At 51.8% G+C, this 26,410-nt stretch overlaps 4 protein-coding genes across 10 annotated transcripts; 2 read left to right on the top strand and 2 right to left on the bottom strand.

Moving 5' to 3' along the window:
• The first annotated feature begins 434 nt into the window (after nt 1–434).
• Nucleotides 435–11,750, top strand: NXF1 (nuclear RNA export factor 1). 2 transcript variants are annotated; one of them, NM_001075555.1, is made up of 21 exons: nt 435–529; nt 3,974–4,157; nt 4,371–4,530; nt 5,194–5,277; nt 5,386–5,490; nt 5,614–5,694; nt 5,788–5,857; nt 6,007–6,095; nt 6,219–6,326; nt 6,501–6,610; nt 8,421–8,457; nt 8,951–9,019; nt 9,123–9,178; nt 9,305–9,412; nt 9,529–9,587; nt 9,695–9,810; nt 9,937–9,979; nt 10,562–10,634; nt 10,943–11,125; nt 11,257–11,317; nt 11,430–11,750. In NM_001075555.1, the coding sequence occupies exons 1-21, from the start codon at nt 502–504 to the stop codon at nt 11,466–11,468; spliced, it is 1,863 nt and encodes a 620-aa protein (NP_001069023.1). In that variant the 5' UTR covers nt 435–501; the 3' UTR covers nt 11,469–11,750. The 2 variants fall into 2 exon arrangements, with proteins under 2 accessions (NP_001069023.1, XP_059738839.1); XM_059882856.1 differs by lacking the exon at nt 435–529 and adding an exon at nt 597–2,397.
• A 159-nt stretch (nt 11,751–11,909) lies between these two features.
• On the top strand, nt 11,910–13,055 carry TMEM223 (transmembrane protein 223). The gene is given in 2 exon segments (NM_001099721.2): nt 11,910–12,225; nt 12,626–13,055. Coding segments are annotated over 2 exon segments (609 nt in total). The 3' UTR covers nt 12,919–13,055.
• Nucleotides 13,056–13,151: 96 nt separating this feature from the next.
• On the bottom strand, nt 13,152–15,361 carry TMEM179B (transmembrane protein 179B). Of its 2 annotated transcripts, NM_001192311.1 has the most exons (5): nt 15,225–15,355; nt 14,200–14,387; nt 13,985–14,116; nt 13,735–13,813; nt 13,152–13,492 (listed from the first exon to the last, which is right to left on the bottom strand). In NM_001192311.1, exons 1-5 carry the CDS (start codon nt 15,318–15,320, stop codon nt 13,331–13,333), a joined length of 657 nt encoding a protein of 218 aa, NP_001179240.1. In that variant the 5' UTR covers nt 15,321–15,355; the 3' UTR covers nt 13,152–13,330. The 2 variants fall into 2 exon arrangements, with proteins under 2 accessions (NP_001179240.1, XP_059738838.1); XM_059882855.1 differs by lacking the exon at nt 14,200–14,387 and having other exon boundaries at nt 15,193–15,361.
• On the bottom strand, nt 15,269–25,477 carry TAF6L (TATA-box binding protein associated factor 6 like). Of its 5 annotated transcripts, NM_001206533.1 has the most exon segments (13): nt 15,269–16,226; nt 16,333–16,461; nt 18,281–18,413; nt 18,715–18,935; nt 19,076–19,150; nt 20,408–20,502; nt 21,065–21,115; nt 21,242–21,392; nt 22,056–22,142; nt 22,473–22,625; nt 22,627–22,633; nt 24,566–24,625; nt 25,152–25,212. In NM_001206533.1, coding segments are annotated over 12 exon segments (1,881 nt in total). In that variant the 5' UTR covers nt 24,574–24,625; nt 25,152–25,212; the 3' UTR covers nt 15,269–15,455.
• Between the last annotated feature and the right edge of the window lie 933 nt (nt 25,478–26,410).

Here is a 26,410-nt window from a genome sequence, read left to right as displayed (position 1 = left end):
CATAGATCTGTAGAAGGCAAAGGGCTGAGCTGAGACTTAAGCCCAGGCTGGATCCTCCTAGGGGTCTTGAAGCGGTCACTCCAAGGCACTGATCTCCCATTCCTCAGATGCCCTTCTTGTGGCCTTCCTTCCCTTTTTCAGTTTGAACCCTGGGATGCAGTGGCCATCTCTGCTTCAGCACCAACTTTGGAGGTGCCTGCCGGCGGACGATGAAAGCAGAGGGCAGGTGCGAGTACTAATCAGGGGGATCAGTAAACTAACCAGTACTGGGCGGAGCGTCGGCCCCAAGCCCCGCCCCAGTGTCTCTGCTGGTCGAATGCGCACGCGCGTTTCCCAGTGGCTCCGCCTATGATCGTGGGACGTCGGCAGCGCGCGACGCGGTCTCCTTATAAACGCGGTGGTAGCCGGCGTAGGAGCACTTCGACCTGGAGCGCCTTGGCATTCGGACGTTTGGCTAAGTAGCGGCCCGCGACGCAGCCCGCCCCTGCTTCTAGCTGTGCCATGGCGGACGAGGGGAAGTCATACAACGGTCAGTGCTGGTCCTTGAGCCGGGGAGAGGGGCGATCTGGAGCCCCGCTGGGCAGCGCCGGCCTAGGCCGCAGCGCCGGGGCGGGAGGCCGCGAGGGGCCGGGTGTCCGCGGGTGAGTGGCGCGGGCCCGGGGCGAGGCAGTCCGGGCCCTGGCTGAACTCGAGGGTGGGTGCCCGGCTCGTTGACCCCAGAATCCTGGCGTTGTGAACACCTGCGGGTCGGAGCGGGTGGCTCGGCGGTGGGGTGACTGGATTCCTTTGAACTTTATGAGTGGTGGATGCTTGTCAGTTCAGTTTGGCGGCTATACTAATGTGAGTCAGTGCCCTGTTCTTGGGGTGCCGGTGCCCTATTTTCTACCGCGCGTCCAGTCGGTCTTGCCCCCTCCCCCACCGTCCGCAGCTTTAGCTTTAATATTTTAGACCTATACATTAATTCACTGTTCTAGCCAGAACACTACATTGGGTTTAGGTCCAGAGTAGTGGTTAGGAGCACACGACAGCCAAGGTTTCAATTCTGAGTTGGCCATGCCGATCTTGTGTGAGTTAAACACTCAGGCCTGATTTTCCATCCCCTTAAGGAGGCTAGAAACAGTACCTGCCTCCTGAGTTTGTTTGTGTGTGTGTGTGTGTATTAAAACGAGATCGTGTACGTCGAGCGCCTGACATCGGATAAACTTCTCGATAAATGTTAACCGCACCTTCTAGTCGTCTATTTTTCCCCTAGGGTCATTTCATGAGATTCAGTGTTTGCAGGGTACTATGCATTAGACAGGGCTTCCCTGGTGGCTCCGAGGTTAAAGCGTCTGCCTGGAATGCGGGAGACCTGGGTTCGATCCCTGGGTCGGGAAGATCCCCTGGAGACAGGAATGGCAACCCACTCCAGTACTCTTGCCTGGAGAATCCCATGGAGGGAGGAGCCTGGTAGGCTACAGTCCATGGGGTCGCAAAGAGTCGGACACGACTGAGCGACTTCACTTCATGCATTAGACAGACCTGTGGAGGGAATCATAGGTCTCTTTTTAAGAAGCCATTTGTGCACACCACGATTGAGAGGAACATATTCCTGGAGAACATTCAAGGACCCTTGGTGAAGCACCCTGACTGCCACTAGAACCTGGATTCAGGATTTGTCTCCTGAGTTAAGAGGCATCTCTGACCAAGGAAACTAAGAGTTCACTCTCTGAACTTCAGAGTTTGAGAATAAGATATATAAAATAAACCATTAGATTGATCATATTTGTAATTGATGTTTGTACTTTGTAGGCAAAAGGAGTATTGATTACGTTAATGTAATCACCATGATTGGTTTACCTGGATATGAGAGAGGTCACTTGGGGTTAAGTGGATGTGGGTGAGCAGACAGCAGATTTCAGGTGACTTTTTCAGGAGAGTGAGTTGTGTCCAGTTACACTTGGGTCACTCACACTTCAACATTCACTTCAAAGTGGTAGTTTTTTAATATGGTTGATTTACAACATTATATTAGTTTTCAGGTATGACATGAAAGTGAACGTAGTGATTCAGTATTATGATAGATTATACCCCATTAAAAGTTATTACAGAATAATGGCTGTCACTCCCCATGCAATAATATATCATTGTTGCCTATTTTATACTTAGTAGTTGGTATCTCTTAATCCCATAACCTTATCTTGCCCCTCCTGCTTTCCCTCTCCCCACTGATAACCACGAGTTTGTTATCTATATCTGTGAGTCTGTTTCTGTTTTGCTAAATATATTCGTTTTAGTTTTTATATATGTAATATCATACAGTATTTGTCTTTTTCTGTCTGACTTAACTTTACTAAGTATAATAACCTCCACATCCATTCATGTTGTTGCAGTGGCAAGATTTCATTCTTTTTTATGGTGAGTAGTATTTCGTTGTGTGTGTGTGTGTGTGTGTGTGTACACAACATCTTCTTTATCCGTTAGTCCCTTGATGGACATTTGGATTGCTTCCATATCTTTCCCACTGTAAACAGTGTTGCTATGAACAATGAGATGCAGGTATCTTTTTTTTAATTGACCTGAAAACAAGTGAAGCTCATATGTATTCTTCCCTTTTTCTTAGTTTCGATGCTTTTTAAAAACAATCTTTATATTGAAGTATAGTTGATTTACAGTGTTGTGTTACTTTCGGGTGTACAGCAAAGTGATGCAGGTGTACATGTATCTATTGTTTTTCAGATTCTTTTCTCACGGAGGTTGTTACAGAGTACTGGGTAGAGTTCCCTGTGCTATAAGGAACCAGTGGGTCCTTATTGATTATCTGTTTCAGATATAGTAGTGTGCAGATGTTAATCCCAACTTTCTCATTTATGCATGTATCTTTTTAAATTAGTACTTTTTGTTTTTTTCTGGATGTATAATTGGAGTGGATTTGCAGGATCATATGGTAGTTCTAGTTTCAGTGTTTTGAGGCGAGAACAAGACTTAAAAGAAGCCTTTAAACTGGTATTTGTAACTGACATTCGTGCTTTATAGGCAAAAGTATTGTTTACTGAAAGCTGATGTAATCATTGTGGTTGACTTTTCAAGATGTGATCAAATTTTGAGTAGGGGTAGTCTTAGAGAATGAACTTATGGTTACCAGGGAGAGGGGGGTAGGGAAGGGACAGATTGGGAGTTTGGGATGGACATGTACACACTGCTATAGTTACAATGAATAACCAACAAGGACCTACTGTATAGCACAGGGAATGCTGCTCAGTATTCCATTAACAATCTATTTGGGAAAAGAACCTAAAAAAGAATAGATACATGTATAGGTATAACTGAGTCACTTTGTTGTATACCTGAAACTAACACGACATTATTAATCAGCTATACTCCAATGTAAAATAAAAAGTTAAAAAGAGTTTTTTGAGTGGGGTTAAGTAGATTTGGGAGGGTGAGAAAAGCAGACCTCAGGTGACTGTCAGGAGTCTGAGTTGTATCCAGTTGTGCTTAAGACACTCACTTCCACATTCTACTTCTCCTTTCTCTAGTTCCAGTTTCTGCTTCACTTTTCTAAAAAGACTTCACATAGTTTTCCAGTCACTGAGGTTGCCACCGCATGGAGAGGGTTCTTTCCCTGGGCAGGCAGAGGAGTTAGCACAGAGGTGGCCTCTGTGGTGACTTTGTGGCTCATCTGATAGTGCAGGGTGCTGGACAGTGTGATTGCCAAGCAAGGTAGCTGAACCAGTGGTGTATTTTGCTCTCTTCTTTTTAAATATTCGAATATTTATTTGGCTGCGCCAGGTCTTAGTTGCGGCACACGGGACCTTTTTTTTTTTAATTGTGGCATGTGAACTCTTAGTCAAGGCATGTAGAATCCAGTTCCCTGACCACAGGTCAGACTCAGGGCCCTCTGCGTTGGGAGTGGGGAGTCTTAGCCACTGGACCACCAGGGAAGTCCCTCCAATGATGTATTTTCTAATTTTTGTTCTGTTTCCAAACCCAGAGCACGATGATCGAGTTAGTTTCCCTCAAAGAAGAAAGAAAGGCCGAGGCCCTTTCCGGTGGAAGTCCGGCGAGGGGAACCGGAGGTCTGGAAGAGGGGGCTCCAGCGTTCGGTCCTCCCGCCTGGAGGACGACGACAGAGACGTAGCGATGAGTGATGTCCAGGATGCTCCCCGAGTACGATAGTAAGTAGCCAGTTGGTCTGGTTTGAGTTTAGCAGCCCCCTCATTTATGTGGCCCTCTTACTCCCATGTCATTTCTCTTCCAGCTGGAAGGGAGAGAAATGCCAGGACCAGCGTACTGGTAGTTGATAGTTGTGGTCCTGATAACAGTGCAGGAAGATCTGTGAGAAGACATTCCTAACCTTTGTGAATGTTTTATTCTCTTCTTCCCCACAGCACCCCCTACGCTGCACGACCCAACCGTCGGGGTGATAACTGGAACGAGCGGACTCGAATTCATGTTACTCTGCCCCTGCGGAGAGATCGGTCTGCTGCAGAGAGGGGAGGGGCTGGCACCAGCCAGGACGGGACGTCCAAGAACTGGTTTAAGATTACAGTGAGTATCGTGAGAAGTCCATGGAGCAGGGGAGCTAGGGGGCTGGGCTCACAGTTAAGGTGTTCACCTCTCGCATTACAAAATCAGCTGTTTACTCCACAATCAGGGAACCGCGCTTGCTGCTAAGAATCAATATGTTAGAATATCTATGAGCAGCTTCAGAAAAGAAGAGGGGCAGCAGGATGGGAAGGCCATGAAAGGGAAGTGTGATAATTGTGGTTGGCGGTTGGGAGAGCTCCTCCAGATGTGAGGAGCTGAGTGTGGAGTGGAGGGCCCTTGAGTTCTCTGAAGGGCAAGTACGTTATAAATGATGTCTTAGAACTTGTAGAATCAAACATTTACATTCTTTGAGGAATAATAAGTATAAATGGAAAGAAAGGGGGTTAAGGAGTCATATTTGGCTTGAGTAGAATACTCTTTATTTTTTTGGCCTCACCATGCAACCTGTGGGGTCTTAGTTCTCCAACCAGGGATTGAATTCCCAGCAGTGGAAGCTCCGAATCCTAACCACTGAAGTAGCAGGGAATTCCCAGAAAACTTTTAAGTTGACTGTTTCTCCAGAAAGTCTTTTAGAGCTTGGCAGACGAGCTGAAAGGAGCACTGGAGGGTCTGCTGTTCATTTAGTGACATGTTGTTCCTGTCTCTTCTCTTTCTCTTGTCTAGATCCCTTACGGCAGGAAATACGACAAGTCATGGCTCCTGAATGTGATTCAGAGCAAGTGCAGTGTCCCTTTTACTCCCATTGAGGTAAGAGAAGGCCTGAGTGGCTGACTGCACACCAAGGAGGGTGGAGGTACCAGCTGCACTGGGGGCTCTGGGCTCCAGGTCTAATGCCCTTGTTCCCTCTTCTTGCAGTTTCACTATGAAAACACACGGGCCCAGTTTTTTGTGGAGGACGCCAGTACGGCCTCTGCTCTGAAGGCTGTTAACTATAAGATTTTGGATCGGGAGAACCGCAGGGTGTGTACGAAGAGCCTGGTTTGGTTGGGGGTGGGGACTGGTGCTCAGGGCATAGACTGGGTCTTGGTCCTGGGGCTCAGGCCTTCCCAGAGTTCACCCTGTCTGTATGTGTCTTCTCTGCAGATATCTATCATCATCAACTCCTCTTCTCCACCCCATTCTGTGCAGAATGAACTAAAGCCAGAACAAGTAGAGCAGCTAAAGGTTAGGCTGGCACCTGAGTCTTAGCAGTTTTCCCCTCCCCCTCCCCTCCCTCCCCTGCAACAACTCCAGTGAACCCTCTGTCTTCCTCTGCAGCTGATCATGAGCAAACGATATGATGGCTCCCAGCAAGCACTTGACCTCAAGGGCCTCCGTTCAGACCCAGGTACAGGACGGATACAGGTTGATTCTGCCTCACCCATTCTTAGATTGGTGGAGACAGAGGGGGATCTGTCAGCAGGGAAAATCTTGAAGGTGCTGTGCTGGGCACGCTGGCCTGGGCAGGCCCTCTCAGACTTCCTTTGCTTCCTGCAGATTTAGTGGCTCAGAACATTGACGTTGTCCTGAACCGTAGAAGCTGCATGGCAGCCACCCTGCGAATCATCGAAGAGAACATCCCTGAGGTGAGGCCTTTGTCCCACTAGGTGGGAGGAACCAGGGTCAGGTACATAGGATGGGGTCGGGAGGCAGGTGTGTTTCTCATCCCCTGGCCGGTGGTGCTTCCTCTAAATTCTCCTCTCCCACAGCTATTGTCCTTGAACTTGAGCAACAACAAGCTCTACCGGCTGGATGACTTGTCCAGCATTGTGCAGAAAGCACCCAATCTAAAGATCCTAAATCTCTCTGGAAATGAGGTGAGTTTGAGAGCCCAGCTGTGTTTGGATAGGGTGGACAGAGGTGGAGAGAGCTTGCCTCGTGGCAGCAAGAGGCAGGGAGGGCATTTAAGAGATGGGGGTGAGGGTGGGGGGAACCTAGCTGGCTTTCTTTACCAACGTGTCTTTCCTGCCTTTCCTCCCTGTCCTTTGCAGCTGAAGTCTGAGCGGGAGTTGGACAAGATCAAAGGGCTGAAGCTGGAAGAGCTCTGGCTTGACGGAAACACCCTGTGCGACACCTTCCGAGACCAGTCCACTTACATCAGGTCAGTTATAATCTTTGTCTCCCCTCCTGGGGACCTTCACCCCCTGGGAGGCTGAGCGGATGCACCCTGACCACTGCCCGTCTGCAGGAGATGTGCAGCCCTCGGCTGGAGCCACCTGTCCTTGGGGAGGATCGCGTGTTCCTCCATTGTGTCTGCCCGTGACCCCTAGCTTTGCCCCAGGCCTCCTTTCCTTTCTTCTCACCTGACTGCCTGTGTGCTGATTCTGTGGCCTTTCTCCTTCCTTCCTGAACACAGCCTTCTCTAGACTCTCCCTCCCCTTTTGTTTCAAGAAGAGCATCTCCCTTTCTCTACCATGACCATGGGGTGTCTTGCATATTACACCCCCATATGTGGAGCTGCTTTGAGCCAAGAGCCTGGTAACCCCTGGGCAGGGAAAGCCCTCCCTCCCTGGGACTTCCTGCTGATGGGCCTTCCCTCCTCTGTCCGGTGACAGCCCCTCTTGCCCTGTTGCCAAGAGGGGCTCAGTTCTCACAATCGCTTTGCCCAAGGCTACTGCCTGGGTTTTCCTGCCCATGCTGAGGTTGAGGCCTCCTGGTGGCTGGTGCCATGCACTCTGTCGCTCTTGCCCAAGGCTGTGAGCTGGGCCCTCCCTGGAGGAGAAACCTGGGTTCCCTAAGACACGTGACCAGAGCCGGGGCCCCGCCAGCAGGCGAGGGAATCCCAAGGCAGGTGCTGGGCGTGGAGGCCACGGGGGCATAGGCTATCCAGGAGACAGAGAACTGACCCTCTCTGGGGGCGCTGCCCCTCCCTCACTCGCACACCTCATATCACCCTGCTTGGCCCCGGAGGATGGCTGGTTAGCCAGAGACGGGTAAGATTCCTCAGGGAAGGAACAACCTAAGACAGGCACAGTCGCAGAGGGGCCATCAGGAGAGAACTTGGGGGCCAACAGTGGTGGGGCACTGACCCTCACCCCCCCAACTTTGCAGGGGCCTGAACCCTCACCCCTTCGGAGGGAGATCTCCTGCCCCCATGGCTGCTTTGCTTCCCACGCCCAGCTCAGATCGGGACCCAGGTAGCAGACAGACACCTGGCCAATAGAAGCTGCCCTCTCACCACAGCAAAGATGTGTTTCTCATTTCCTGCTTGGACCACAGGGAGAAGGGAGCCGAAAGAGAGGGCTGTGTCAGGCGCCTCTTTCCCTTGGTTCTCCCTGGTCTTTCTAAATGACTCTCCACCATGCAGTGCTGTCGCTTTGTCTTTGCTTTCTCTTTGCTTTTTCTCTTTCCTCGCCTGAATCTCCCTGGTCTCTTCTTTGCCCCGTCCTCTCCTTCCTTTTCTCTCTCCTCTCCCCTCTCTTCCTCCTTGGCCTCTCCTCTCCCTGAGCCTTGCTCGTCTCCCTGCCCCAACATCCTGTGCCATTTCTGTGGTGTGTTCTGGTCTTGGCCACGGCCAGACCTGGCAGAAGTGATGGACACCTGTTGAGGCAGCGGAGCCCTTGGGCTCCCACCCCATTCCCTCCTCCCGGGGCTGCACAGGTGAGTAGGTGGAAGGTAAGGGGGACGAGGACGGAGGAGAGGTCCTGGCTTAACGCCTGGGCCGGGAGCACTGCCCCTGCAGTGCTCGGAGTCAGGCAGAGAGCGTCGTCCTTCAAGGCAGTCATTTTTGGATGCCCCAGACGAGGTGGGGAGTGGGGTTATTTTTCCTGGAGCTCAGAGGCTGGGGAAGAGTGAGAGCGCAAGGAGGATGGGCTGGGCCGTCCCTTGGGCACGGGTGTTTCTGCTCCTAGAGCAGCCCAGGAGGCACAGTGACTCTGAAACATTACTCACTTTTGTCCCGTTCTTGACAGCGCCGTTCGAGAGCGATTTCCAAAACTATTGCGACTGGTGAGTACCTCATTTTTTTCATTCTCTTCTGAGGAGCACAGCACCTGCAACCCTCAGTCTTGCCTAACGTGCCTTTATATGATCACTAATTTGGGGATATGGAACCCTTTGATAATCTAGCAAAGATTTCATATATATATTAGCAAAGGTTATAATTCTTCTTCCCAGAAAAATGCCTGTAGATGATAGTTGCATCATCAGGATTCATAGACCCCTTTCCATTTCTTTCTTACTTGACCTCTGACCCTTTTAGTTCTCCCATCTAATTACTCATCCAGTCTTTAAAAAAAAAAAAATTTATTTGGTTCCGCTGGGTCTTAGTTGCGGCCCACCAACTCTTAGTTGCAGCATGTGGGATCTAGGTCCCTGACCAGGGATTGAACCCAAGCCCCCTGCATTGGGAGTGGGGAGCCTTAGCCCTGGACTGCCAGGGAAGTCCCTCATCTAGCCTTCTTTCACTGTTTACATTGTCGTCTTTCACTTCCTTCTGCAGGATGGCCATGAGTTACCCCCACCAATTGCCTTTGATGTTGAAGCCCCCACAACGTTACCACCTTGCAAGGTAAGTGGTGGAGTGGCATCTGGGGGGCACAGAGCAAGAACTCATGTTGGGAGGAGAGTCCTGGTACCATGGTCCTGTTTGATTGGAGTCTGTTTGATTCCAGGGAAGCTACTTTGGAACAGAGACCCTGAAGAATCTGGTCCTGCACTTCTTGCAGCAGTAAGTATCTTGGGTGTCCTGAGGGTGGGGAGCAGTGGGCCCAGCACAACTCAGTCTTGAGAGCTGTCAGTCCCTTTGTGGATCCAGCTTGTGGAGCTCGACCCTCCCCTTTCGTTTGCCCCACAGGTACTATGCGGTTTATGACTCGGGAGACCGGCAGCGGCTCCTGGATGCCTACCATGATGGAGCCTGCTGCTCGCTGAGCATTCCTTTCACCCCCCAGAACCCTGCCCGGTGAGTAGCACATCCCAGAACCTGCCCAGGATCAGAGTTGCTCAGCAGACACTGGCCAGCACGTGCAGCATCGCCACTGCTCTGACCACTGCCTCTTTTTCTTCTTGTTCCCCCAGAAGCAACTTGGCCGAGTACTTCAAGGATAGCAGGAATGTGAAGAAGCTTAAAGACCCTAGTAAGTGTGTGATGTGAGCCAAACAGGGTAGGAGAAGGGCATGGGAAGGAGTCAGTCTGGGCTCAGTGTGTGGCAGCTCCTAACCTCGGCTTTTCCTCCTCCCACAGCCCTGCGGTTCCGACTGCTGAAGCACACACGTCTCAACGTGGTGGCCTTCCTCAATGAGTTGCCCAAAACTCAGCATGACATCAATTCCTTTGTGGTAGACATAAGTGCACAGACAGTAAGCACCTATTTCTCTCTTGACAGAAGCTTAGATTTGGGCAAGGGGCAGTCCTTTAGAGGCAAGGAGGGACTTGGGCTCTGCTGGGAGCCTAGATGGTACCTGATGTTGCTGCTTCTCTTTCAGAGCACATTGCTGTGTTTCTCTGTCAACGGAGTCTTCAAAGAAGGTAAGTATCTTTGGAGTCCTGAGTTTGTGGAGTGGTCCCTGTCCCAGCTAGTCATTCTGAGCACTCTCAACTTCCCAACTCCCTTCTCTCCTCTTCTTCCCTGACCACCTTCTCCCTTTCTGCCCCCAAGCCTATCCTCACCTGTCTTTCCTGTCTTGGCTATGGGAACAGCCTGATGGTTAGAAGGACACAGACTTTGGAGGCAGACAGTTCTGAGCTTCCATCCCCAACCTTGGTCCTCTGTGTCTGTGAGCTATTTACATGACCTCTGAACCTGACTGTCTGTAAAAGAAAGGGATTCATAATAGGCATCTCATTACGTGTTTGGGGAGTAAGTGAAGTGATTTACTTACAGGGCCCAGCCCACAGATACAAATAAATAACCAGTGGCATAAAAGTGTTACTATTGTCCTCTCTAACCTCTGACACTCCTCCCTGCTCTGCTCATCTGTGCACACATAATTACCCGTTTAGCCTGCTTAGGGTTCTCTGTATCTAATCAGACTATGATTTTTGAGAAGCTGTTTGAAAACATAAAACATGAATGACTCTGATAGGTCATCACCATTGTTATCATTGCAGTGGATGGAAAGTCTCGGGACTCCTTGCGAGCCTTTACCCGGACGTTCGTCGCTGTTCCTGCCAGCAATTCAGGGTGAGTGTCTGACTTACCATGTTGGGTCCCAGTCCCAATGCATGGCTGCCACTGTGGAAAAGTGGTTTAACAATATTCACTTCCTAAGTTTGTTGTGAAGGTAAATGAGGGTTGGGGAAGAATGTATAATTCCAGTCTGTTTGGTAGATAATCACATATGTGGAATCCATGGGAAAAAGGGGGTAAATGATAAAGGAATCTTGTGGGTATTGAAAGACTCTGAGTGTCAAGTGAGAACAGGAATGATGTTGGGAGGATGAGGTTATCTTCTGTCTGTCCAGCGGTCTAAGGTGCTTTTTGTCTCCAAGGTTGTGCATCGTCAACGATGAGCTGTTTGTGCGGAATGCCAGTGCTGATGAGATCCAGAGAGCCTTTGCCATGCCTGCACCCACACCCTCCTCCAGCCCAGTGCCCACCCTCTCCCCAGAGCAGCAGGAAATGCTGCAGGCTTTCTCTACCCAGTCTGGCATGAACCTTGAGTGGTCCCAGAAGTGAGTACTGAGTATGTGTAGGAAATGGGGTAAACTGAGGTAGTGCTTGTGGTGAAAAATAAGTGCCCCTAAAATTTTTAAAGCCCATACTTGTAGTTCTAATGGAGGTGCCTGTTCTTCCCCTACTCCAGGTGCCTCCAGGACAACAACTGGGACTACACCAGGTCTGCCCAGGCCTTTACTCACCTCAAGGTAAGATTTGAAAACAGGTGGCAAAGAAAGCACCAGGCCTTCGAGAGGGTCAGGGAGGCTCGGGGCATGGCATGGGCCACTGGCTCTGCTGACCTGTTTATGTTTCTTTAAGGCCAAGGGTGAGATCCCAGAAGTGGCATTCATGAAGTGATCCATAGTCATGCCCCAGAAGACCCCTGTAAATAGCCCCTGGATGTACTGATGTCTCCTCTCCGGCCCGAGGCCGCCCTGTGACTGTGACCGAGGAGGGAGGGCTGCTGGATCCTTCTCCTCACCTGCCTTCTGGAAGCCTCCAGAAGATTGAGCCTCCCTGGTGCCAGGAAGCCAAAGCTTACTTTGTAGAACTGACACTAAAATACCCGAAGGACTTAGGTGCTTTGTGTACTTAACCCCAGGATCCTCCCTACTTTTTAAGATAAAGAATGGTATTGTATTTGGTGTCCAGCTGAGTTATTTTAGCCTTATAGTTCACAGGCGTGGGCGGGGCCGAGGGATGGGCCCCGCCTGCCTCGCCTAGGGCTGAAGGACTCCGGGGGTGGGGCGGGGCAAGCAGGCAGGAAGTCCCGCCCCGGAAACGGCTCAGCGCAGCGCCATGGCGGCGCCCGGGCGGAGGTGGTCTGTGCTGCTGTTCCGAGCGCTGCAGTCACTGTCCGCGCGCCGGGCCCTGCATGACACGGCTCCGCCACGGGATGTGCTGCTCTTCGAGCACGAACGGGGCCGCTTCTTCGCCGTCCTCGGGCTGTTCTGCGCTGGCCAGGGCGTCTTCTGGGCTTCCCTGGCCATTGCCTCCTTGGCCCGTCCCCCAACCCCGGTTCGTCCAACAGACGCCAAGACCCCAGACCATGGCGGCTTGGACCTGCGCTCTACACTCTGGCGCTACGGCCTTGCCGTCGGCTGCGGCGCCATCGGTAAGGTGTGGGCTAGCTTCCCAGCTTGATCGAAGAAGGTGGGCACAATCCTCTCTGTTCGGGCAAGAGTAAGGGGCTCCCAACCCTCCCGGATGAGCAGGAGTAGGTAGGAGCGCGGTACACTAGAGTTGGAAGTCCCTGAGCGCCAAGCCCTTTACAGGCTCAAGCTGCCGTCTGGCTCTTATTTTGTAACCTTGAGCAAGTTAGTACCCTTACTCTGGATCCTGTTTTAAACTGGGGATGGGTATCTATTAAGGCTGTTGGGAGGAATGACTAATATATGACTGGGGTATAAGAGGAACACAGTAAATGTTACCATCATAATTATTTTTATCCGGGGGCCACTGAAAGGGTTGCTGCTTAGCTTTCCAGTGAAAACCCAAATCTGCTTTTCCTACAGGTTCCCTGGTACTTGGTGCTGGTCTTCTCTTTTCCCTCCGCTCTGTGCGCTCAGTGATGCTACGGGCTGGAGGGAAGCAAGTGACCCTCACCACTCATGCCCCCTTTGGTTGGGGTGCCCATTTTACGGTTCCCTTAAACCAGGTATCTTGCATGGCCCACCGAGGAGAAGTCCCTGCCATGTTGCCTCTGAAAGTCAAAGGCCGACGCTTCTGCTTCCTGTTGGACAAAGCTGGACATTTCCCCAACACGAAACTTTTTGACAACACTGTGGGTGCCTACCGTAGCTTGTGAAGAAGCAACCTCAGGTCACTAAGGTTCAGAATAAAAAACCTTAGGGATGGGGTGACAACCAGGGTCACACAGGGGGCCCAGAAATCATTAACAGCAAATAAAAGAGCAGTTGTCCCAAGGGCAGCTACCTGGCCGTACCTCTTGAGTTTTTTGACCCATATCTGTTGAGCCTTCACTCCTTACTCTTATCCACCCTACCTACAGTGCTTTACACCAAGAACTCAGTACTGAGATGAGTTAAGAAAGTAATATAATACTGGTACAAAAACAGCTGTAGGAAGAGAGGTGTCATCACGGTTCCCTCCTGGAGGGAAAACTAAGGCTCCCCACATAATCAAAGCCATGTTGGGGCAAGAGGATTACAGGCACTTGGGCATGGAGTCTGGCTGCAGAAGTACTCTTTGGTTAGTCTTCAGGAATGGGAAAGGCGTGGCCCAACAAGACCATCTGTCTCAGAGCTCCACTCAGGGTCCCCCCTCTGCAGAGGCCGGGATGGGGTGGCTTCAGACTTCCACTGCACAACCTGGAGCACCAAGACCAAACACCATAATACCAGATTCACCCAAGAAGAAGTCTGTGGGAGACAGGACAGGAATGTGAGGACTGGGCCCATCTTGAATCCAGTTCCACCCACATACCACTCAGCTGTGCACTGTCAGGCTGTCAAGCCTTTAGCTCCTCAGCCCCTCACCGGTGGACCAAGCTCAGAGTACACTGGTGAGCCCTCTTAAAACTACAGATGGTATTATACGATTCGTTACACGAATCTGTGTATCCCTCAGTCTCTACCCAGCCTTTCATATCCCAGGACCTCACTTCAGCATTATGTAGGTTGGAGTAAAACTGCACAGCGGTTCCAGGGGGTATCCATGAAGTTTTCTGGGCATCAGAGCAGCTGTGAGGTCAAAGAGACAAGTCGTGAGAAAGGGGAGATATACCCTAAATAGCCTTTCACTCCAGTGCCCTTTTGAGATGAGCATTGACGAGGATGTAAAAAGTGCAGTATGGGATACTCTGCAGAGGGAAGGTAGACAGCCCCAGCCAGACTCCCTCCCTTTCCCATTACCTAGTCATGTTCAGGGAGATGATGGATTTGCACAGGGAACTCGTGCCAAATCGAAGGATACAGGCACACACTAAGACCAGGAAGATGGCTATGGCTGAGGTGGCCAGTGCAAAGCGGAGCCCGATAGGGCCTCTAGGAGGAGGGAGAGAATATGCCTTGTGGTTCAAGTGGGACACCTCCCACCTCAACCCCTGATCCTCAGAGCCGGCAGTCACCTGTGGGAGCCCTCGATGCAGCTGGTGTAGACCCAGAAGAACAGAAGCAGCAGACAGTAGAGGGCCAGGAGGCCCGAGGCCCCCGCCACAAAGGAGCAGAGGGATGGGGCCGTGGGTCGGGACAAGACCAGAGAGGAGCCGTTCAGGGCGGCCACGCCATACAGAGGACAGCTGCCCCTGAAAGAGCCCTGTGGAGAGAAGTTGTTGAGTCCTAGATTTCAGCTCTGAATGCAAGTTCATGGCAGGTGTTGGGGATAATCTAGACCAGGGCCACCCTAAGGGGTTTTTTGTGTATTACTGTCAGTTCCTGTTTCTGGGCCAGTAGATGAGTGGGTCTGGTGGGGAAATGAAATCTACAGAGGCCAGAAGGATGAGGAAATCGGCAGTGGTTATAAAATACAATGAGCTTCAGAGATGCCTCACAAGTTCTGGTCTCCCCTTGTACAGAAATTCTAAAGTAGAACCAAAACTTACCTAACCTTCGGCCATCTCCGATGTTTTCTAACCTATAAAATAGGTGTAATAGTGCCTACTTACAGGGGTCAAACGAGCCTGTTTATTAACATGATTGCCTGGCTAAACACTCAGCTAAACTATTCGCTTCTGCTACATCACTGGTTTGCCATATGACACGCTGCGTTGCAACCATTCAGTAGTTTGCTCATTTCTACTACACTATGTTTTCTTTGAGTGGCTCAGCACAATAGTGTCTGATTTAAAGGGGCCTGGTCCAACTTGTTTTACAGCCAGGGTGAGGTTATGCAGCAGGAATTACCCGGCGGGGCTATATCTGCTGTTAGACACCCCCAAGGACTCGTTCCTTTTGCGAGGTAATAATCTATGAGATGTATCCACGGAGCGTCATTAGCGCCGATGCAGCATCTCCGCCGGCGACCGGCCTCACCTGGGCGACTAGCTCCGAGGAGCTGCGCGCCGGGCCGGACAGCAGCAGCCTCTCCGGTTCAGGGTGTACCTGTTCCCCGCTTACCCAACCTGACGGCCGGCCCCGTACCGCAACCGCACACCTGGGTCCGGGTCAGCGCCGCGGCCGCCACGGCTCCGCATAAGAAGGCGGTAGCGAAGAACGCGAGTTCGACGCGCTGCAACCAGGGCAGCGCCATGACTTGCCCAACACCAGAAAGCGCCGCCGCAGGAGCCAACTAACCAAGCCCCGCCTCATCCGGCGCGACCCACGAGCACGGAAACGTCATTTCCGGGCGCGGGATTTATTTACAGAGGCGAAGGCGAGAGCCGCGTCAAAGCGGCAGGTACAGCGAGTAGTCCGAGAGCGCCCAGCGGCGGGCCGGACGGCTGGTGCGGCCGATCATGGGCAGCTTCTGCACGTAACGGGAGGCCGGGCTGGGCCCGTACGGCGCGGGGAAGGCTGTCTGGAAGAGGCGCCCGCGGCATCGCCTCCCTGCTTGTCGCCCAGCGATGATGAAACGGAAGTAAGGGGCACCGCGCAGGGCGAAACGGCTCTTCTGGAAGACGTCGCGGGTGCCGGTGCCTGGGCCCTGCTGCCGAGGTGCTCCCCGCGCCCGGTGCACGCGGGGCAGCGGCCTGCTCTCAGAGGCGGCGGGCGCAGAGGCTGACGGGGGGCCGCCGCCCCGGGGGCTCTCGTCGCCCTGCGGGCTGACCATGGCGTTGGCTGTCAGCTGCGGCATCTTCCGCACCGAGTCCGGGGCGGTCGCCGGTTCCTTCTTGTCCCCGGGCGGCCGCGGGGCCGTGGGCGCTGGTTGACCCGTGCCAAAGCGAGTGGCCAAGCTGTCACCGAAGAAGGCGTAGAGCTCCCGGTAGATGTCCGCCAGGGTCACCGAAGGGGAAGGATCCTCTGGCCCCACGCCTCCAAGAGCCATTGGGAGACCAGACCCAAAACCTGGCTCTGCGCTGCCCCCGGAGGGAGACTCCTGCAGGAGAAGGCTGTCCCAGGGCAGGTCGTCAGAGCGCTGGCACCCCCTGCTGCCTGGCCCACCCTTGTTAGGCTCTGCTGCCTGGGCCTTCATCTTCAGGAGTCGCTCTACGGCCACCTGTAAGAGCAGAGGGACTAGGATACAAGGAACCTGGGCCTAGTATTCTAAAGTAAGCCAGCTGAGCTGATGCAGGAAGGAGAGGCTGGAAAGGGCTGGCACTCACCAGAATGGCTCCATAGACTTTGTGCCCATCTGCTTTAACCTGGGCATTCGATACTGAATAATCGTCGAGCACAGCCTGCAGATTTGTCCAGTAAGTGGACAGATGTGGGTACAAGACTCTCTCTACTGCCTGGATGGGAGAAAAGAATGCAGTGAATGCCTCTTTTGCTCATTGCTTACCAAGTACCATTTCCTCTTTTAGTAGATAAATCTACTTTTATCTCTGGTTCTCGACAGGGCTGAATCCTAAATTCCCTGCTTGGCATATTCAGCCAGCATTTATTTGGAACCTCCTGAATGCCCAAGCCTTAATTAAGCAACGGGAATAAAGATCAGGTACAAAGACAGACAAACAATATAAAGTGACCCCACGATCACGGACATGTGCTGAGGGCTGAAGGGTGCAAGTAATGCCCCTTGCTAACTGAGAAATTTAGCTGCCACCTGCTACATTCCAGTTACCATCCTGGCTTACGTGTAAACTGGAACTCAGTTCAAACCACTTGCACAAAAACAAACAACAGCTCAGAGACCTGGACTCTAATTATGTAATTTTAAATCCTGTGATTAATTTGGGGGAAAGCAATTAAGACTTCAAGTTCCTAGAAAAATATAACTTAATATTGACTCAAGAAATCTGAAAACTCAAATAATTCTGTAACTATTAGTTAAAAATACAACCACAAAACAGCATGCCAGAATTTACAAAGTCAGCCTACAGACATTCAAGGAACAGAGTGTCTCAATAAAACATAGTTAAACTTAAAAATATAAAGTATAAAAAATACTTCCTCTCCACCTTATTCTATAAAACCACTATAACCCTGATACTAAAACCATATGAGAAGAGTACATGATTAATTTCATTCATACAGATAAATCATTTAAATCTAACTATATAAAAAATATATTCCAATAAAAGTTTTGCATTTTTTAAAGACTATACCATTACTAAAGTGAGTTTATCCTAGAAATGTAAAGATAGTTTACTATTAGAAAATCTGTGTGGGGAATTCCTGGTGGTCCAGTGGTTAGGACTCAGCACTTTCACTGCTGGGGCAGGGGTTCAATCCCCTGGTTGGGAATTAAGATCCCACAAGCTGTGTGACACAGCCAAAAAAAAAGAAAACCTATATATACAATTAACAACATTAACAGATAAAACAGGAAAACCTTAGAATCAATTAAAAAGATACAGAAAGTGCATTTGATAAAATTAACATAAATTAATAATTAAGAATATAATTCCCCTAACCTGAGAAAGGTATCTACAAACACACGAAGTAAACGTCAGCCTAAATAGGTTATTGTTAGTACTTTTTTTTAAAAATTGGAAATGAGTCAAGAACGCCCAATATCAACATATTTAAAATTATATTAGTGGTCCTAGCAATAAAATAAAAAATTACTAGGTTTGGGAATTCTCTGGTGGTCCAGTGGTTAGGACCCTGCACTTTCACAGCCAAGGGCTCAGGTTCCAACCCTGATTGGGGAACTAAGATCCCACAAGCCATGTGGGATGCCAAAAAAGGAAAAGGAATTTTAAAAAATAAGGCATTAGGTTTAAAAAAGACAAAGCTATCATTATTTGTACAGGGTATGATTACCTTAAAAGCCCAAAAAAATCTACAGTTAAAAATGATAGTTTAATGAAGTAGCTGAATCAATACACGAATCAGAATCTATACACCAATATAGAAATTGGTGTATCTATACACCAATAAGAAATACCATGAAAAGACATTGCAACAGTATCAAAGCATAGCAAGAATCTAGCAGTAAACCAGTTATTTTGAGGTTCTCTTCAGGGAAAATTACAGAAGGATCCTGAAAGACAGTGAAAAACCTAAAAAATGGAGAAAGAGGACACATTCATGGACAAGAAAGATTATTTTTCTAACTATAAACGGGAGCTCTTATAGTTCTGTGAGAAAAGCCAGGGTCCTCACCTTCCAGCCAAGAGCATGCAGGCCCACCACAGCCCCGTAGTGAGAGCAGAGAGGCCTCACAGGATCCGCCAAGACTTTCTGCAGGGAGAGCAGGATCTGCTGATAGAGGCCATTTACAAGGTCCCCATAAGTCCTGTGGGAGCAACACTGAGTCAGGGCAACGAGGCAGAGCACGCAGGAAGGTGCACGTGCACGGCACGCCGGGTAGTGAACGAGGCCGCTGGGCCCAGGGCCTGAGGGCTGATGGACCAAACCCCTGGCGTCTCTGTCCCCGTTTATAAAACCCCAAGCACAACAACCTGGAAGAGCAGAGGGAAGACACTCCCAGCGCCTCAACCTGTGGCCTTAAAGCCAGAGTTTCACCCCACCTCCCACCCCAAGCCACAGCTCTGCCACGGTCCCGCCCTTGACCAGCGCTAGGCCCAGGTGGCTACCAGAAGATGTGGCTCAGTAGGAGGGCAGCGCCATCCCGCAGCGTCCAGTGGTCATTCAGCGGGTTGATGGAGGCAGCCAGTGGCTCCAGGACACAGTAGAGGACGCTGCCCACCAGGGAGCGGACATAGGGTACCAGGCAGAGGTGTGGGTTCCGAACCAGGCTCCGCGCCACTTGCAAGAGCCGGTGCAGCTGCTCCAGGTCGTGGCTTACAGATTTCACCTGTTGGGAGAAGGCGGCTGCTTGGGGGGGCATAAAGGTGCAGAGAGCCTGCTAGTCTGGTGGCGCCTGCCGTGAGCCCTACAGCCTGTGGCATCATCGCCTCCCCACAGATCCGCCCCTGCCGCAGCCTGGTCACTTACCCCGCTGACCACGTACACAAAGTATGGCAGGAGCGCTGCGATCTTGGAGTTGGTCTGCAGGTCGTGGAGAGCAATCTGAAACAGAAGGGGCCACGCTGCCCTGGTCCACCCACCCCAAGTATAAACTGATACCTCTTTAAAGGAAAACTTGGCACCTATGTATTATTAACATTTTAAATATTCATACTTTGACTCAGCAATGCCACTTCTACAAATTTAACCCACTCTAAACAAAACCCACTCACACACATATCCACACATAACACTGTCTATAATAATAAAAAGCTGAATATAACCTAAGCCTGGCGTCCATGCAGTCGCAAAGAGTAGGACACGACTGAGTGACTGAACTGAACTGAATATAACCTAAATGTCCAACATATTTTCAACTAAATAAAGCAGTTATTCTAAAACCAGATGTTTAGTTTAATACCACTTCAATTGACAGCAGACTATGACAGTTTATACATAGGAAAAAAATGTGAGTGGGTGGTTCTACACAATTTCTGCTTTGTATGTCTTACAGTACTTCTATAATAAGCATATGCTGGTATTACTTTTATAAGCAGAAAAAAATAAGAGTCAGTGAGTAAGACCATCTTAGCCGGAACCTCCACCACCTGTGCCCTCCCAGCTCCTCTGGCACTGTGAAAGCAGAGAACAGCTCAAGTGGAAGGAGCCCAGCTCCCAGGCCCAGGCCCAGCCACATGCACTGTGTCTGAGGACGAGCAGCAGACTTCCTAAGGCAGGAGAGTGCAGTAACAACAGTCTCTGCAAGGGAAATAAGAGCAGCATCCAGACATGGAAGATGTAACCCCCTCAAACAGAGGGGCCACGTGGCCAAGACCACCAAACCAGCCCTCCTCTGCCTCTGGCATTAGAGTCCTGGCACAGACAGTGTCCAGCGGGGCCCTGTGGGGCCCTAGAGGGCTGGTATGATGTCTAACTGGCACCCTCACCAGGCTCCCTCTACTTCCTCTCAAGGCCAGACAGATGAAATGTGCAAGGTGGATGCCCCACGTGGCTCCAGGTCAACAGACACCCCAAAGAAAGGGCTCTGGATTACGGTGTAGGGGCACTGACCACCTGTGCCGTCCCCACACTCCACAGGACCCTGCAGAGCTGCCCATTCCCTAAGGAACAGGGTTCCTACTGGGGCAGGAAGGGGAGCAGTGCTGGAGAAGGGCCAGTTGCAGAGCACCACGCCCCCCACCAAGAGCAGCTTCCACCCAGATCAGCCAGCCTGCAGAGAACAGGAAGCAGGCCTCTGAAGGAATTCCATGGGGATTTGAGGGTTGAACTTTATGCTTCAATTCAGGCCCGCTTGCTCACTTTCATCAGCTGTGGATCATCCCCCAGCACAGCCCGAGTCACTTGCTGGTAGTACTTGAGAAGGTCATCAGTCAGTGAAGACACAGCACTAGGCACTGTGAGAGGGTGGGCAGAAGGTGGTCAGGGTGCAGCCCAGCCCTCTCCCAGCCTCCCTGCCTGCTCCCCACCCCCAACAACCCCCATCGCCATAAAGAGCCCGTTCAGACAGAAGGACTCTCAGAACACAGAGCCATCAGCCTCTCTGAGCAGCCTGCTCACCCTGTCCTTGCAAGCTCTCCACAGCCCAGCTCCGCATGCTGCCTCCCACCTGTGTTCTGCCCAGCAGACTCCTGCTTAGTCCCCAAGGTCCAAGTTCATAAGCCTCAGGCTCTGTAAGCTCCATTCAGCAGACCCTGGAAGTGTGACACCTCAGGGACCCCAGAAAGCTGCTCAAACTTCTGCACTAACATCCAACACGGCGTCATGATTGGTTACAGGCCTGGGATCCCATCTCCAACTCTGAGGCCTCTGGGCAGGGATCAGTGCCCACTTAGGACTGGCACCAGGCAGGCACCGGAAAATACTTGTCAGATGAGGCCTCAAAGGGGTAGCGGCACCCCCTCAGTCCTACGGGAGGAAAGTCCAAGCAGAGAGCCCGTTCCCCGTACTACCCATTACCTGATCCTTGAGGGGCCAAGTTCCCTTTGCCGTCTAGGTAGGAGACGTGAACTAGAACCAGAGCAGAGAGATGGGTCAGCCCGAGATTCTGCCCTTGCCCCATCCACCCACCAGGCCATCACCATTCCTCCAACGACCCAGCTCCTGTCCCCGCCCCGTGGAGGACCCCCCGGTCACCTCTCAGGGCTGTCTCAGCACAGCCTTTGGGGATGTTGGTGGCCAGGGCCAGCTCCACCAGGTTCACCTCTCGGTCCTCGGGGAAGTAGAGCTCACCCTCCCTGGCTGGGCGCAGGGGCAGCACCTCCTGAGATCCATAACCGCACACGGCCTGAGTGAAGAGAGGATTGGGGAGCAGGCTGAATCTGGGGAGGTAAGTGGGGCGCTACCGGCCAGGGCCCAGAGCCTATGTTTGTGGGGAGTCCAGAGGCCCTGAGCAGAGGGGGATGCCTGGGACTCCAGGCTTTTCACTGGGAACTTGGCTGCAGCACCAGTGCTCAGAGTCAAGGAACAGAACGTGGTCCCTCCTCACGGAGCTGCATGGACCCTGAACCCCACCCTCAGGCTGCTGATCCTCCTCACAGAGACCAGCTCTGAAAACGCTCCTCTCTTCTAAACGTGATCTTCTTCCCTGGACCCCCTGCCCAGGAACGACCATGCAGGATGTTCTGACACCCACGCCCGTGAACAGGCTGCTCCCTCACCCAGAATGGCCTCTTCTTGCAACTGAATCTAATCCCGGCCTCCTTTGCAGGTTCAGTTCAAGTGCCAGCTCTTCCAAGAAGCCTTCCCTAGCCCCTGGGCCTCCGTGGCCACCTCTGCCTCTCTGAACGCCTGGCCCTGGGGGGCTGGGCGCAATACCTGTGCTGCGGTGGCTGTGACCTTCCCTCGTGTGTGCGCTGGGCCTTCACGTCTCACTGTGTGGTCAGCCCTGAGTCGGGCATGTAGGCAGGCTCGTGCCAGCTGAGCCCTCTGCAGCCTGTGCCCAACTCACCTCCACACTGCTCCATCGGAGCGCCCTGTTGAAATCCTCGACGGTCAGCTTCCGCCGTTTGGTGTGTTTCATGAATTGAGAGCTATTCTGTGAGGGAAGGAACAGAGTCAGACGACAGGGAGCAGGGGGTGGCAAACAACTCCCAATGTCACATGCCCTCTCTGTGACTCAGTTTCTCACATGGGGGATGTGATGATGAACCCGTCGGGCCTGCCCAGCGGGGCTGTGGTGAGGGGCACAAGAGGATGCTCAGCAGGCGCCTGGTTCGCTGGAAGCCCAGCTGCCTAGGAGGCCCTGGAGAGGACAGGGACCGCCTCCACTGTATTCAGAGCACGAAGGAGGGACCTGACAGATACTAGCTGAATAAACCCCTGGGGAGAGGGCAGTCCCAGGGAGGGACAAGGAGGGGGAGTGTACCTGGGTGGCCTCTCTGAGTCGGTAGCACACGTCCTCTGCGAGCAGGGCCGCCACCTCATCGCTCAGCTCCAGGCCTGTGCTCTCTGCCATGAGCCGGACGGACTCCCGAGGGATCTCCACGAAGCGCCGCTCTTCTCGCTCCGACATGGCCCCGAATGGAGCTGGGGGTGGGAAAGGAGGTGGGAAAGGGCAGCCCAGTCTCCCTCTGAGCCCGGGAGCCTGACTGAAGGCCCTCCAAACCAATCTTGTTGCTCTTGTTCCAGAATCCTTGAACCAAGAACCTCATCTGAGTGTCCAGGTGAGGAAACTAAGGCTCAGAGCAAGAAACAGACTTGAGCTGGGTCAGAGGGCAGAAGGCAGTGATAGCAGACAGCAGTGATGTCTGAGAAAGTGCCTAGCCTTCGGAGGCACAGAACTGGGTCCCAGCCCTGCTCCACCACTTTAAATGCAAACCAGGCTGAGACTTGCCCCAGTCTGAGGTCTGGTAAAACAGTGGCAATGACCCCTGCCCTCCCTAACACACAGTGTTGCTATGAGGATGAGATGAGATGATGTAGGAGGAACTCAAGGGCCAGAATGCTACACAAATGGAAGACGTTACAATCGTTAATTATAAACAAAAACTTTTGTCTTCTTCTGGATCTGTGCAACAGCCACCAGTACTAAATACTGATGAAAAGACTACTTTTACCCTGAGAGTTCCTTGCTCAGAAGTCTTCAATAATTTTCCAGGACTCATAAAAGGAAAGTCCCAACTCTCTGGCTCAACATAATGGGATTGGTCCTGAATCCGCAGAGCTCATCGAGCTGATCTATCCTCCCAGGAAGGCCACCTCGTGGCTTCCAGCCTGCCTTGTACCTCACCGCTGGCGCTCAGGCTGGCCCACCCTCCTCCTATTCCAAGCCCCCATGCCCTCCTCTTTCCTAAGGCAGATCCAGTCTGTCCTTTGAGGTCTTCCTGCCCCTATGCCATCTGGGACAGTCAGGCTTTCAGTAGTTTAGCTTTTTGCCCGTGTCTGGTCTTCCCCAATGTGGCTGAGAGGCTTAGAGCAGGAACCTGCTCTTCTGTTCACGGGATATGGCAGAATAAGAACCAAAAAAACCAGCAGCTGGTGACGGACTCCAACAACACACGCCACAGTTACATGGCTGGCCAACATGGGCCAAAGTGAGACAATACCACCACAGCAGCGAGGTCCCAGTTTCAGTGACCCGCCCAGGTTCTGCCCCAGCACTCCTCTCTGACAAGGCCCAGTGGGTCACCAGTGACCTCCAGGTCCCTAAATCCAGTGGGTACCCTACCTGGCCTCCCTGCAGCATTTCTCCCAACGGCTCCTCATTGCCTTTAGAATAAAACAAACCTGTGCCATGGCTCCAAGGCCCCACATGTGTGCCTACATCTCCAAATATCTCTTTCCACTCTTGCTTATGTTCTGCATTCCTGTAGCCTGTTTCCTCATAAACACCTTATTTCAGGATGTTCACACACTGTTTCCTGGACTTAGAACACTCTCCTCCTCTACCCCAACCCCTTTGTCCAGTGAACTCCTAGGCCTTCCTTCAGATCTCAGTCTCAAATGTCGCTTGCTGGGGGCTTCCCCGGTGAGTCAGTGGTAAAAAATTCGCCTGCCAATGCAGGAGACATGGGTGTGATCCCTGGTCCGCGAAGACTCTACGTGCTGCAGAGCAACTAAGCCTGTGCACCACAACTACAGAGCCTGAGATCTAGGGCCCACAAGCCGCAGCTACCGAAGCCCGTGAGCCCTAGAGCCTGTGCTCTGCCACAAGAGAAGCCACCGTAACGAGATGCCCATGCACAGCTAGAGAGTAGCCGCTGCTTGCCACAACTAAAGAAAAGCCCATGCAGCAAGGAAGACCTAGCACAGTCAAATAAATAAATGACTACTTTTAAAATTTAAAAGAAAAGTCACTTGCTCAGAGAGTCTTTTCAGACCCTCACCGTGTGCCATGACTTTATTTTCCAAAGCAGTTATCCTTTTGTAATTATATACCTGTGCAACATTTTGATTAACATCTACCTCCCCAGTAGACTGTAAGCTCCATGCTGGCAAGGATCATGCCTTTTTGCTCACCTTTGCATCCCCAGCGTCAGGCACGGTGTCTGCACATAACACACCCTCAGTAAACACCTGCTGAAAAAATGAGCGCACAATCGCTATTTTTCTCAGTATATACTATGCCTGAAGCTTTGAGCTACGTGCTTTATATGGCTTACACCTCATTTTGTCTGGATTAACAATGAGAGAGGTATTAAATAAACACTGTGTCTATTTCACAGCCAAGGAAATCAGAGCTGAGTGGTTACATGTTAAATGATTTTCCCAAGATCATCTGGGCCAGCACTACCTAGGTAAGGGAGCAAGAACTCAACTCTCATTCTAATCATGAGGAGCGGCGGACTGTGTGGGAAACACGGCCTGGATTCCCAGTCCAGAGACTTGGCGTTGGAGACCCGCCAATGGCCGTGTTAACCTTCTTTCTCCACCTGTAAAGTAGGAGCAGCAAGTCCTGCCCGCGGAAGGCGCCAAGGAAGTTTCCCTATTACGTGCCCACATTACACCCCCCAAAGTCCGGCTCTGACCAAGGTCTCCAGTTCCTCAACCTCCTCTCCACATCCTCAGCCACTAGCCACACCGGTAAGGAGGCGTGGGAACTGACCTCCCCCGGCCTCCGTGAAGCGCATCCTCCCACCCGGCCGCGCTTCATCCCAGCTCGAGAGGTGGGGGGGCAGGGAGGAGGAGGTCAGAGGTTACCGAACTTGGGTCACGTGGTCGGCGAAGGGGGCGGGCCCCCAGCGGAGCGGGCGCCCAGGCCGGTTAGCGCACAACCTGCAGCGGGACGGCTCTGTGAGGGCTTGCTCACCTGATGGCTCAGGGACGGCGAAGGCGGCTACCAAGAGGGCGGTGGCGGTGACTGCGGCGGCGGTAGCTGCGGCAATGACCCCTCTCACCCTGCTCGTACTAATTCCCTCTCTCGGCGATCAGGCCCCGCCCTCCACGAACACAGCCAATCGATGAGCGCCTTCAGGAATTCCTGCCCACAAAGAAGCTGCCCACTACTCGATTGGCCACCGTGATGGCTCTGCAGAAGGCTCGGTCAAGTCAGAGGTCACGTGATATGGAAGACTCGCGCCTCTTAAAGCAACAGCACTTCGGTGTTTTGTGGGGTGTGTAATGGTTCAATCTACGTTTTAATAAACATGTTCTCGAGGAAACCATCTCCATTCCTTTGTCTACTCCTGAGTTTCAGAGCACTTGCATTTACGCGAGTCTTTGACGCTTTAGACTTTGGCGTCTGCCTTAGTTTTGCTGGCTGCTCCGTGGGGTTCAACTTAACTCTCCAACATCACCTGCCACTTCCCCTTCCCCAAGGTTGAACCGGAATCTCAGTAGGCATTGTCTGCTGGCAGAAGGGTCTTCTGACTGGGCTAAACACACCACGTGCGAGCTCCAGACTCCAGGGCTCTGCCGATTCGGGCACCCTAGCTCGTATCCTCCCCACTTCTGTCCTGTAAGCCCTCACCTACCTCACAGACTTCCTTGACCATCTTACACTGACACACTTCTCTGAACCTGGGCAGTTCTCAGTTGAAAAGCAGTGAGCTTAGTGAGTAAAGGGTATTTGGAGTCATAGCAAAAGGAGTTCAAACTTTGATACTGCTTTTGGGCAAATTACCTAACCACATTTACGTATCTACAAAATGGAGTAAGAATACCCATCTCACAAGGTTACTGTAGATTAAGAGACAATGTAGACTGAGCTTTGGTAGTGAACTTTCACTCACATCACGAGGCAAACAGTGAATTAATCATTTTATGTTCATCCAAGATGGGACCATTTGCAATGAGCTGTTTATTAAAGGAGCTTTCTGCAGGGGAGCATGAATGTACACAACCTCACCCTTCCCCCCTCTCAGG

This window comes from Bos taurus, chromosome 29 (genome assembly GCF_002263795.3).
Source record: "Bos taurus isolate L1 Dominette 01449 registration number 42190680 breed Hereford chromosome 29, ARS-UCD2.0, whole genome shotgun sequence".
Taxonomy (NCBI): domain Eukaryota; kingdom Metazoa; phylum Chordata; class Mammalia; order Artiodactyla; family Bovidae; genus Bos; species Bos taurus.
The sequence above is the reverse complement of the archived record's forward strand: the minus strand, read 5'-3'. Positions and strand labels throughout refer to the sequence as shown.